Source organism: Drosophila miranda, chromosome 2, assembly GCF_003369915.1.
Source record: "Drosophila miranda strain MSH22 chromosome 2, D.miranda_PacBio2.1, whole genome shotgun sequence".
Taxonomy (NCBI): Eukaryota; Metazoa; Arthropoda; class Insecta; order Diptera; family Drosophilidae; genus Drosophila; species Drosophila miranda.
In genome coordinates this window covers 1,205,524-1,218,034 of record NC_046675.1, presented here as the reverse complement: position 1 = coordinate 1,218,034, position 12,511 = coordinate 1,205,524, and the positions used below count along the sequence as shown (strand labels likewise).

The 12,511-nt window shown below is 44.7% G+C and overlaps 2 protein-coding genes across 2 annotated transcripts; both read right to left on the bottom strand.

Annotated features, from left to right (window-relative positions):
- Positions 1 to 57: 57 nt before the first annotated feature.
- On the bottom strand, positions 58 to 4,516 carry LOC108155505 (structural maintenance of chromosomes protein 5). Its single transcript, XM_017286345.2, has 15 exons — positions 4,370 to 4,516; positions 3,900 to 4,272; positions 3,651 to 3,829; positions 3,348 to 3,594; positions 3,168 to 3,266; positions 2,716 to 3,105; positions 2,452 to 2,660; positions 2,216 to 2,379; positions 1,815 to 2,147; positions 1,537 to 1,754; positions 1,248 to 1,472; positions 965 to 1,189; positions 744 to 901; positions 570 to 687; positions 58 to 346 (listed from the first exon to the last, which is right to left on the bottom strand). Exons 1-15 carry the CDS (start codon positions 4,441 to 4,443, stop codon positions 242 to 244), a joined length of 3,117 nt encoding a protein of 1,038 aa, XP_017141834.1. The 5' UTR covers positions 4,444 to 4,516; the 3' UTR covers positions 58 to 241.
- A 2,248-nt stretch (positions 4,517 to 6,764) lies between these two features.
- LOC108155511 (pupal cuticle protein Edg-78E) lies at positions 6,765 to 8,232 on the bottom strand. Its single transcript, XM_017286351.2, has 3 exons — positions 8,011 to 8,232; positions 7,690 to 7,940; positions 6,765 to 7,614 (listed from the first exon to the last, which is right to left on the bottom strand). The coding sequence occupies exons 1-3, from the start codon at positions 8,020 to 8,022 to the stop codon at positions 7,143 to 7,145; spliced, it is 735 nt and encodes a 244-aa protein (XP_017141840.1). The 5' UTR covers positions 8,023 to 8,232; the 3' UTR covers positions 6,765 to 7,142.
- Positions 8,233 to 12,511: the final 4,279 nt, after the last annotated feature.

Genomic DNA, 12,511 nt, shown 5'->3' with positions numbered 1-12,511 from the left:
TGGATAAGGCCACACATAAAGAAAGCAAACACACAATTCTGCTATCTCCAAACAGTCTCGTCTCTGATAAACGTATAATTTGAGTGCATCAGCAGCGATATACACATTTACAAAATATGAATTCTAGGTTACTTATCAATGCTTGGATTTCAGCTTCTTGCAAAATGCTAGTCTTCAAGGCTCAAGTTTATTTCCATGTTTCTTTGGCTCATTACAAAATACTCAACATTGTCACTACTGATTAAAATCCTTCAATCATTGGAAACTTCAGGTTTTCCGAAACTGATCGCGAATTGCACACAATAGCGACGCACAGTTTTTCATTATAATCTAAATCGTACAGCAGCTGAAAATATAGAAAAAAAAAAATTGAATATATTAATCTCTTTGGCTGTGGAAGGAACAGATTGCTTGTCAAGGCGAACAAAGAAAAGGAAAGCAATGCTCGGTCTTTTCGCTGAAATCAAACAATCAGTATATTCCAGACTGAAAGAAGGATGTTCGTGCTAGACAGCTGAGCGATGACAATACCTAAGTTTTGTAATCAATATTGTAAGATATACTCGTACCTTCGGGGTAACGAAAAGGTATTGAGCCGACCCAGGCTTGGTGGCTTCCCTTAAAAGTAGATTAAAAATATTACGCTCATTTTTAGCGTCCATGCCTTGATTTATTTCATCGACGCACCTGAAAAGAGTAAATACGTATTTTGGATATTTTCGCATTCGGTTTCGATTAATTACCTGAATGGCACGTGAGTGACGTGTTGCAAAGCTAGCGAGTACACTGCTATGGAGACTGCTCGCTCGCCGCCAGATTGAATGAACTTATCCAGAGTCTGTAGTGGAGTATTTTTTCTAAACTGGACCAATATTTGGATGCCATATGTGTCGAAGTCGAACTAATGATAAAAAATATTTGTTAGATTTAAGAGAACATAAGAGACACAAAACTAATGCAACACCTTATCGGATTTGGCCAGGTTTATCTCTCCCACATAGTCGATAGATTCCATAAATTCGCCAAACTTATTGTTGATCGTACTTATTAGGTCGTGCAATTTAGGTATCCAGCTTTCGTATAAGGCAGACATATCGGATTCCAGTGTCTTCCCAGCGTTTAGCGACTCAAGAATCAGTTCTTCAAGGGCCTTTGCATCATTTTGCAGTTCATTGAAATCTTTGATTACCTGAAAGTAATCCCATTTAATACTGAAGCCAATTGCACGCACAGCACAGTCAACTTACGTCTGTATCTATGTTTTGCATGCACTCAAATCTGGCCTGGTGGTCGTTTATTGCCTCGCGAACTTGATTGATGTCCATGCTCGCCATATTCTTAAATTCGTCTTTAAAAGGGAATGTCGCATCGCTGGGCAGCACATCGTTGCACCGCAGCTTGATTTCGTATTTTTTCTTTTCGCTCTCTCTCGTCTGCCCTTCGTATAGCTCCGACAGTTGGTTGACTTTTTTCTGATAGTATAATTGTTGAATGTATCGGATCTGTTAGCTGTTTGTCTACTATTCAACTACGTACCATTGCTGAATTAAATATTTCTTCTGTCTCTTTCAGGGAATCGGTTTGAGTCTCTTGTTGTCGCAGATAAACCTGTTCCATTTCTTTAGCCAATTTCTTTGCGCACATTAACCTTGCAATTTGTTCCAAATTGTTCACTAGTTTGTCCTCGGCGTCTCGTATTTTTTTCATATTCACGAGCAGAGTGTCATGAGCTTGTTTTCTGATTGAATCCAATGCTAAAAGTATTTATGTTAAGTGCAATCTGAACTGGTTTGGAGAGAGCTGTAAGTACTCACAATTGGAAGTCTCCTCAAGCCTTTCAAACCTTTTCAAAAGTTTCTCTATTTCGCCTTTAAGTTGATTAATATACGATAGCTTTTGTTCGACTGTTTGTTTTTTTTCTGCCACTTCTTTGCGGTTGGCCTGCAAACGTTCAAACTCTGCATCGAGTAATGTAATGGCATTTCGAAGTCTGTCGCGCTGTCCGACAACTTCGGAATACTGTCTTTTAAGCGCCTCCAGCTGCTCGGAATCAACAGCAATCAGCTGGTTCTTTCCTCGAATCGTGCTCTCCGTAAGTATGGTGTCAGGCCGGTATCGGGACGTGGTTACTATGAACTTCTTGTTGCCTAGAATGCACAATATTTCAGTTAGTTAAACTAGAGTGCCCGATTGGTTGACTTTCTTTCAGGCCTACCTCCAAAATATACGCGAATTCCCTTTGGAATGGATAATGTATGATTGCTCACGGCGTCTGAGCCGATGGGAATATTATGGATTGAGTATGTCGAACAGAGTTTGTTGAGAATGGGTGCTGGTCCCGAGACTAGATCGACCAGATACGCGTTAAATCCCAATGGTCTGTTTATAAACGAATGAAAGAATATTGCAATCGATCGGTGTACAATGGAATAGAAGGCAGGGCAGGCTTACCGCAGTTCACTTCTCGGCACAGTGGGACTATACGAGCATGTATCGGCTGGTGCGCAGTATATAATATTCACACCCAGCTTCTGCCTTACACACAGTTCGTTGATCAGATCGGACATATCAGTTTTGTCCTCACAAGCAAACGCAAAGAGGTCCCGCTGTTTAACCACATTCTCCAAGTACTTCGCTGCGTCTTCACTTTCCATCGATAGCTGAAACGACGAGAGTGGTTAAAACAAAACGCTACTAGTATTCCATTTCAATTACCTCAAATATCATGGGATTATAGATTTTTAGTCGATATCTGTGCTTATTTTGCTCAACCCAATCCATAGCAGCAGCCAAATTTGGCTGTGTTCGGCTGAGCTCCTGCATCTTTTGCGTTTTTACATTTTGCAGTCTGTCCATTTTATTTTTCAGTGCGGTCATTTCCGGAATCTTCTCATCATTTAGAGCGTTCTCTAGCTTTCGTCGCTTACTGATCTGCTCCATTACCCGTTTGTTGATATTATTGAATGATTCTTGATGACCTTCCAATTCGGACATGATGTTCGCCTTGTTTTTGTTCAATTCAGACAGCTCGTGATTTTTAGCATCTATTAATTGTTTTACCTTTTCGGCTTCTGCTGCAGACTGCGCTACTCTTTGCTTTTCAGTCTTTATAAAATGTACAAATTTTTAAATAAAAAACCTTTTAAATTATACAAAATGTTACCAACCTCATATGTTGATCTATTGTGTATGATTTCCAGCTTCACATTCTCCAGTTGCCCCTTTATAACATTATGCCCGACCTCAGCCTGGCGCAAAGAACGAATCTGAAAAGAAAACTCATTACTCATCCATTTCTTAATGTAAATAAGTTTTAAATTTGACTATAGTCAGGGGATGTGGATTACCGTGTTCAAGCAAGCATTCCTCAGGTCTGATCTTTTTTTTTCGCTCTGCTCCTGCAATTGCTTGTGCTTTTTGAAGGTGTTTTCAATTTTCTTGAAATTGGTTTTTTCCGTCGCCAGTTGTTCTCTATATTCAGCTGCCTTTTCTGCGCTCTTGTCAACCTCGAGCCATAGTTTTTTTGCTTTAAATATGTTCACCTTTTGATTTATTTCCTCGCGTTCTCGAAATTGAGCAACAGACGTTTTTAACCTGGAATGTTGTATTAGAATTTGTAGTTATTTAACCATTGATTGGCGTTTGCTTACTGTTCCAAGCGGTGTTGTTTCTTCTGCAAACTTTTCTTCTGCTTTTCGCTATCAGATTGGGCATTGGCTTGCTTGGAACGCATCGCTTTCAACTGAGTAAAATTATTGGTCAGGTCATCGTCACATATGGAAGCTATTGTGTTCATTAGCAGCTCCTGAGGATTCATCTTGGAAAAGTCCTGAGCACAGAATTAGACATTAAATTAGACATGTTCAAACTACATGCATTAGATGTCGGCTCGGTGTTACCTGAACCCGGTCCTGGGGCATGAACTGGCACAAATTGCCGATTTGCAAGTTATAGGACGCGACTATGTTCTGGAAGTTTTTCTTCGTCTGCTTGATATTCTGGACATAAAAACTCGACGTTCCATCCGAAGATATTATGCGCTGAAAAGCCTCTGTAGTGTGCTCTGAGCGACCGTAGATCGTAACAGCAATTGTAGCCTCAGTTTCGCCGCTTTGTATGTAGTCTCTAAGGCTGGCGGAGCGGTCGAGCAATTGTGGCTCGCCGCCCAGGCCTATCATTATTGCAGCGACTATTGTCGACTTTCCGCTTCCATTGGGCCCAGTCAATACATTCAGGTATTTGCTGGGATAATAAGTTACCTCCTTGTAGGACCTGCCAAACAACAACAACTATATTATCTCTGCCGTGACCGCCGGTGAGCATGCATGGGACGACGCGTATATCACATTTCTGGCGACCACATACTTACACGAAATGTTTCACGTAAACGGATTTGATCCGTCCCATCAATTGCTCTTGACTTAATGGCTTTTCTTTCACCATTTTTAGGCGTATTTTAAATAGTATTTTAAGTTTAAATTTAATTTGTATCCAGTGTGACCGCGGATTTATCGTTAAAATATACCGCCAGACGCTCAGAAATACACCGAAATATACGGTCTTATTTCAAAAATGTACCGTAAATATACTGACAAAATACGTAAAACATATCGATAGCGAGTATCGATAGTGTGTTCGATGGGTATTCAGGATGATCAAACTATCGTTAGGGGTATTCTAACAACCGTGTTAATACAACTGAAACTTTAACTACTTAACAAAATGTACAAAATAAAAGATAATTTATTTAATTGAATCTCTCAGTAATTCTGTAATTTTGTAGGATATCATTCAGATTTATTTCGTAATATTTTTAAAATGATGTTTGTACAATCTAAATAAAGTTGAATGATTATTTATAAAATTATAAATTTTACTTTTTAATATGTTTGATATTTGACACATTTCCCTGACATCTGCAAAAAGTTTTTTCCAAAATAACAGCATAGCAACCAAATCTCGATTCCCTCCGACAGACGGCGCACGATGAAGAGTGTGTGAAAGAGAGGGAATGAGTAAGCGCAAATTTCATTTGTTACTTCTGGCTATAATAATAATCCGATCAAATGCAGTTTCCCCCATATGCTAAATATGGTAATTCTCTATGATTCTGCGTTATTAATTTTCTCGGATCTCCGAAATTGTGGATGTGGATGAGGAGGCGGAAGGGCGCGTGGCAAAATTCACTTGATTCAGTGTGAGATCACAAGAGTCTGGATACAAAATTTGGTTGTGTTTAGCTCATATATGTAGTCTCTGAGAAGTAGGCGTCAAGCAAAACGGACAGACAGACATGACTATATCGACTCGGCTATTAATGCTTATAAAGAATATAACATATATACTTTATGGGGTCGGAAACGCTTGTCCCTGAGTTTTACACCCATCCACTTTCCACACAAATCTAACCGAGGTAAACCGAGGTGTGTGGATGATTCGTAATCTGAATCTTGAATGAACATAAAAATCAGATTAAGCGACAATCGACGAATAAAAAGCAAATTACTTTGCACTTAATTGATCAAATAATTGAGCTCTTCACACCCACAGACATCATCAGAACAGTAACCTCCAGCATCTTTTAACGTTTGCCATTTTTCAGAGTTAAATAATTCATTGAAGTTACGAGTACGAGTGCATAAAGAAACAGCCATAAAAGGCCCGTACCCTCGACAGCACACCTTGCAAGCACCTGTTCCGATTTGTTCCGATTCGATGGCGATGGCCAGCACATTCTTGACTTTTACCTCTTTCGCAAAAGCCGAACGAAAATCCGCCATTGAGTAAGCGAATCCACGCGATTGGGATTGCCACAAAAGTGGGTGCAAAAAAGTACTAGCAAAACAACAAAAAATACAAATACAATCCATAAAAAACAATAAGAAACGAAACCAAATTGATTTTCTTAATTGACTGAACAATTTGAACAGAAGCCAGCCAGAGCCAGAGCCAGACCCAGGCCAGAAGCAAAAGCCAATCCAATCGAACCAGAGAGCCGGACACCAGTCCACAACAAAACTGACCTTGAAAGCTGCTGCTGTTGCTAGTGGAGCTAATACTTGTGGTGGTGCAAAAGAATGCCTAACAATGGATGTGGAAAGTATGTTTATGCTGCAATGTTCGAGGGGAAGTATGGCTCCAGTACTACCCTCTATCGGTGGGGCTCGTGGGTGTGATTAGGCCATGCTAAATCGAACACTTTGCCCCGACAAATCGAACTAGAATTAGTCATTCATTAGCTTCTCCCCGACTGTGCACAGTTTTCCGGATCAGCATGGGGGTGTGGGGACAGGGGACAGCCGCCAAGCTGATTTCATTTTCTATTGGAATTTTGCACAATTGGCCAAGATTACTGTCAAATGGGCAAAAACCAGTTTCCAAAAGCCTTTCCTTGTTGTGTTGGCTGCTGCTGGCATAGAATCGTAACAGAAACCGAGACCGAAACTGGGATTGGGACTGGAACTCGTTTTGCATGCTCGAAAGTTGGTTGTGTAATGCAGTCGTCGATGGGGGGGTGGTACAAGTACGAGTACGAGTACGAGTACGAGTATCTGGGCTCTGTGCTCTGGGGAGTGGGCGTTCTCTGCCGGAGGTGTTTAGATAAATCTGCTAAAAATAATTGAACAAAAGACTTAAGAAACGAACAGGATTAAGATTCAATCAATTTCAGTATCATATGTATATTCCGCTTACAGATCTACAATATATATGTTCTCTATTCGAATTGCTCAGAGGTCCCAAGGCCCAGAATATTTAATTATTGATTTTGATTTTGATTTGGATTTCGATTCAACATCTGCGAACCGCAACAAGTTTATTTGCTTCGCTCTACATTTAGACAGACAGCTTCGATTAGAGTAAGAAATGATAGCATAAAAGCTGGGAATCGGATCTGAGGAGGATTATAAGTTACAAACAAACGAAGAGCGGCTCATACGCATATAGGAAGTACGATACATAGTTTACAATTTGCTCTTAAACATATCACACAAGAGTTTTGATGAAGTCAAGAATAAGAACGGGGTGACAGAAGAAGGCTTTAGGGCGTTGGGGCGTTGGGGCGTTAGGGGGGAGGAGAGAGTAAAGAGTAATGAAGAAGATGCAACATCTAGAACTATCTCTATATCTCCATATAAGATCCCTTAGACCTTGTTGAAGGAGTAGGTGAAGCCGTCGGGCGTGCGGTTGAGGGAGAGCTTGCCGGGCGGCGAGAATCGATGGGGGTTGGGCGTGGTCGTGGTGTAATACGCCGGCTGCTGCTGGGGCTGCTGCTGCGGCTGGTGGTACTGCGGCTGTGGGGCAGGCTGGTGGTACGTCTGCTGTGGGGCCGGATTGTAGGCGGGCTGCGGGGCGGGGCGGTACTGCGGCTGAGGAGCCGGCTGATGATAAGTCTGCTGGTTCTGGCCGAAGCTGGGATCGTTATAGCGGGGATCGTACGACCCGTCATCGTAGTCGTTGCTGCGGAAGGACGGCTGGTGCTGGGGGGCGGGCGCCTGGTACTGCTGCTGCTGCTGCTGGGGCTGGTACTGCGGCTGTGGCTGGTAACCGGCGGTGGGCACGGGCTGCGGTGGTGCGGGCGGCGCCTGCGGCAGATGGTCGCCGGAGGCCTGGAAGCTGTTGCGGTAGAGAGGGGGAGATCGAGATTGATCGTCTGATTCCCGGAGAGAATAAACATGAGCCCACTCTTACCCATTCTTGCCTGCCGTGTAGGAGATGGTGCGACGCTGTCCGGAGGGATCCACGTAGCTGTAGCTGCCATGGCGGGTGCCATCGGAATCGGTCTCCTCCTTGAAGTTGATGCCGTCCTCCTGCTCGTAGGCGGCCCCGAATTTCCCGTCGCCGGACAGGTACCTCTGCTCGCTGATGATGGCCGCCGTCTTGGGGTCCTGGTGGTAGTTGTTCTGGCTGGCAGCCAGGGCCACCAGGGTGGTCAGGGCGAGCTGTCAAATATTTCTCATAAGCATCACACACACTCTCAAATCAAGTCCAATTAAATCAAGCAAAACTCACAAAGCGGAACATTTTGTTAAATTTTCTTTTGGGGATCTGTATCCTTGATAAGCTACGGCGTAAACTGCACTCTAGATCTCTCTTTCTCTCACTGGTTGGAGAATGGGGGTATCACTCGCGCCTTTACACTGTGCTGTCCGTTAGCAAGGAGGGGATTTTGGACTCGGATGTGGGGGACTGGACTTGGACCGACGACAACCGATTTATTCAATAAACTGCCTTCCGCAACGGCGCCGCCCAAGCTTTTTATAGTCCGATCAGCGGTTCGGGGCAGCAGAAACCTTGGACTGACTGCTGCCGCCGACTCCGCCTAGGCACTCCAAGCCCCGATCCCCTATCCCCATTCCCCTATCCCCAAGCCCCAAGCCCCTGTTGCTGCTGCTGCTGCTGTTGCTGTTACCTCTGTAATTGTGTTGGTATTACGAGTGTTAACAGTAACAGTAACAATAACAAGAATCGAGCTAAGTGCTCCAATAAGTCAACTTTGAGGCTGGTATTGGTACCGTCTGTATGGTGGTATGTGTATGTGGCTCGTGGTTATCGTTGTTGCCGAGTCGTTTTACCAGTTTCGTACTCTTTCGCTTCGCGCGTCTACTTTTGCTTTCTATACCAAGCCCAAGCCCAGGTCCAGCTCCAGTTGCAGCTCCAGTCACAGCCCAAGACAAAACTATTTTTTAATTATTTAAACACTTCAGCTTCAGAGTTTTCCCATCCCATCTAAGAGCCACTGGAGCTGCCAGGGAAAACAGCGAATTATCAATTGGTTCTGCTCTCTGCTGACGCTGCCGCTGCCGCTGCGGCTGCCGCGGGTGCATGATGTAATTTTCATGGCAATCGTTTAATTTGGCCAACAAACTTGTTCCACTTCAAGCCAAACCTGTGGTGGAACAATCAAACATCTAAGATCCTCTCTGGGGGATCATTGTGGGAATGGAGGATACCTCTCGAAAACTGTTCGATTCGTTGATGGATGATGGGGCCAGCCCTCTTTCCCAATGGTTTTTTTTTTGCATTTTCTGCATACAAGTCCGTAATGATTTATATCTAGATCGTTGGACTTTGTGGCGTGGCCATAACCACCTGGCAACAATCAGAACCACTGCAAGCCAGGGTTGCTGCAATGTCTTTGACTTGTTGACTCTCGCCGAGAGACTGGCTTCAATTATTTATGGTGTTTGCGCTTGTGTTTGTGTTTGTCCGATTGCAGGCATTGTCCGGGCCTTGTTTATGGCCACCCACATGCGCCCCGCCCACATCCAATCAAACAATTGTTTGAGAACATTTTGCATAATTTTTGATCATAATTTATGATGGCATACAGTAGGTCAGGAAAGAGTTTGGCCAAGGGAAATTGTGGCATGGATGGCATATGGTATGTATACTAGTCTAGTCTAGTCTCTTGGTGGACTACACCCACTGGACTACATTGTATAATCCCCCCCAAGAGAGGGCCAAGTGGCGAGTGCCACGTGCAAGAGGGGTTTTAGAGGTATGGCCACAAACCCAGATTCGGGCTAGAATGGGAACAGTTAAGTATCTGCAAATCGGTTTTCAATATTTTAATGAGCAATTTCCACATACACACTCGCAGGGACACGCTCGGAATCATTTGTGTGGCACAAAGCAGCCGCGTGTGGTCGGAAAAGAGCGAGAGAGAGAGAGCACGCGGTCTCAAGTAGAAACATTTTCATTTACACCGTTATTTGCCCTTTTGCAAGTCCGCCATCCTATCATCATCATCATCTTCATAATGGTAATCACCGTCATCATGGCTGGTTTTGTTTGTGTGACCAAAAACAGTAAACGCCCTCTCACAGCGGGAAGGGAAGTGTGCGGAGAGCAGGAGGAGGGAGAAGCACAGAAGAAAGAGGCCCAGGATATATCAACGGAAAGGTAGGGCGTTCGGTTATTCTCGCTCGTAGCAGCTATGCAGTTCGCTCTCTCCCTCAGACAGCCACACCTTTTATTCCATATACCTTTCGACTAGCAGGAGGTGGAGGAAAAGAAGAATAATGAACGCCTGGGCGGAGTACTCGGAGAAGAAGGAGGAAATTAAATCAGTTGACAAACAACAACAAGAGCAGCGAATGACGGTGCTGAGAGGAGGACGAGGAGGAGGGAATTGGTTGGGTATGGGGAAGGGTAGGGGGAAAGAAGGAGAAGTGGAAGTAAGCCCAAGGTGAGGCCGAGAGCATTTTTTGGATTAGCTTGAGGGTGCGAAAGGGAGGGTTGCAACTGCCAGGCCACTATGGAACCACAGTGGACACACTCGAGGGGGAAGCAAGGGTTTCCAATGTACCGGAATATCGGAACAGAGTAGCAACCAACTAGAACTTAGACCCTATCTAAAGCTCTACAAGATTTGAGCTAATAGTAATATTTTCCAGCTGATATTACAAGAACCCATCCACTCTATCCAGTGTTCACTGTACATTAGTGTTTTCATCCTCCTTTTAACATTTCTCGGCTGCTGCTGGCTGCCTTTTTGATTTTGATTTCGATTTCGAGGCGTTTGCCTGATGCGACGATACTGCCACCCAAGGATACACTGGAAGGGCGGTGGGTTCAGGCAGCAGGGGAGGGAGAGAGGTTGATTCTGCAGTTTTATTTTGATTGTGCGCAAGAGGCAGATATACATATAGAGCATGGGAGAGGAAGGGAGTGAGAGATACATAGATCTCTATTCATAGTTCTATTTGTCAGGCTTTCACTTTCGCCGAGTTAATCACAATCGCTCAGATGATAATGAGGGTTGCGCCCTGCCAGAGCGGGGTAGGGGTAGGGGTGGGGGCAATGGGATGCAAAGCAGAACATTTCCCATATCTGGATTCGCCTTTAATTCCGCGTTGTCTCTCAATTATTTCAGCTGCCATACAGAGAGAGAGAGAGCATGAGACCTACCACCGAACAAAGCACGGAATGGACAGACAGACAATTGCGATTATTTGTAATTCAAGATGCAGTCGAGCGTTTTCTGAAATCGAGCGAGCGAGCGAGTCAAAACTCCAAGCGGAAGGTTAACGAAAATTTAATGCTAAATGCTTATCGGTTCCCCAGTCATTTCCATCATCATCATCGTCGTCCTCATCCTGGCTGGAGTCAAAACCGAAACTCGCTAAACTTGTTGAGAAATACGATCCATTCGGAAGATCCATAGATAATCCCATTCTGGTGTGGGGAGAAGGTTGGTTCCTGGCGAGATGGTGATTTGATAGCTGACTCATAGAGCTGACCCTGCCACACACTCCTCCCTGTCAGCGAGAATTCGTCAAAAGTCAGACAGACGATTCTCATTCTCTTTTACACATCCCAGAATCACGGAACACCAGAATTCCAGAATGAAAGTGAAATCCGAGAAGGTTGTTCCCATTTCATGTACGAGTAAGTGCCCGCTAATTGCGCATCTGCTTGAAATTTCGCAGGAGAAGGCTCTCCGGTCTCCGGTCTCCGGTCCCCGCTCTCCGGTCTCACTTTCCGTTTGACTCTCGGCTTAGCCTTGCCCGCACTTGTCAACGTCATGGCATCGCAACCGTTTAATTGCCGCATAACTAACGTGGTTTATAGTGCCACCGGTCCAGTGCTGGACCAGTTTCCCCCACACGCACCGCCGCACTGCAGCCTGCCGCAATATCAAGGTCAATGGGGGGCTGGGAACCGGAGTAGGTGCGTGTGTTGAGGTGGGGCAATCGACTGGTGCCCAAACGGGTTTCCAGGCGCATGCGTAGCGGTTTTCGCACTGCTGCAGCGCAGACTTCCGCATTCGGGGACCTGGGGCGTTGGCTCCACTGGCTCCGATCCGATCTCCGATCACCGAGCTCCAATCATGCAAATCAGTTGGAGAATGACGTCAAATCGTGACGTGGTAATGGTGATTGCAGTGGCGAAGGAAAACTGTTTCGGGGAACTGATTTATTAGAGGCTTCGTTCTGGATTTGATGAAGCTTTTTGCTGGCTTTGTTCCTCGTTCAATTATGCATCTTCCTGCCCTTGTCCTTGGACTGTGGCATGCCACAACTGAGTTGCAGTTTTCGAAAGTTGTTCCACAGCCCCCCAAAAGACTGACCTTGTCCGGCGCCGCTCGGCTCAATGAACTCGGCTCTGATATGGCTCTACATGGGATTGTAGCGGGGGAATCGGGCTGAACATCCGGGGAAGGAATCTGTATAGCCTCTCAACAGAGGATACAACTTATCCAAAGCTTGAGGTAAAGGCCTCACATCTACTACGTGACTTCATCGAAAGAGAAGGTCAAGCCATAAATGTCGCCATCTATTCATTGGCGAAAAATGATTCATGAACTTAACGCACATTACACATTAATTACCCAAGCGAGCTGACAAAATGCTATTAACAAATTTATGATTTCCATGTATAATCGCATTTTCAATGTCAGCTCAGACATCATCAGCCATCAGCTCCAGTTTCAGTGCCAGTTCCAGCTCCAGCACCAGCTCCAGCGGATTTTGTCCGAGAGAGTGACATGCAAACAAGTGAACGATTA

Excerpts from the sequence above, each read along its gene's own strand:
- LOC108155505 (XM_017286345.2), bottom strand. The coding sequence starts at position 4,443 with ATGGTGAAAGAAAAGCCATTAAGTCAAGAGCAATTGATGGGACGGATC. Across the intron at positions 2,661-2,715 it reads ATAATCCCATGATATTTGAG|CTATCGATGGAAAGTGAAGA; the intron begins GTAATTGAAATG and ends TCGTCGTTTCAG. Across the intron at positions 1,755-1,814 it reads GCTTGAGGAGACTTCCAATT|CATTGGATTCAATCAGAAAA; the intron begins GTGAGTACTTAC and ends AAATACTTTTAG.
- LOC108155511 (XM_017286351.2), bottom strand. Across the intron at positions 7,615-7,689 it reads TACACGGCAGGCAAGAATGG|CTTCCAGGCCTCCGGCGACC; the intron begins GTAAGAGTGGGC and ends CTACCGCAACAG.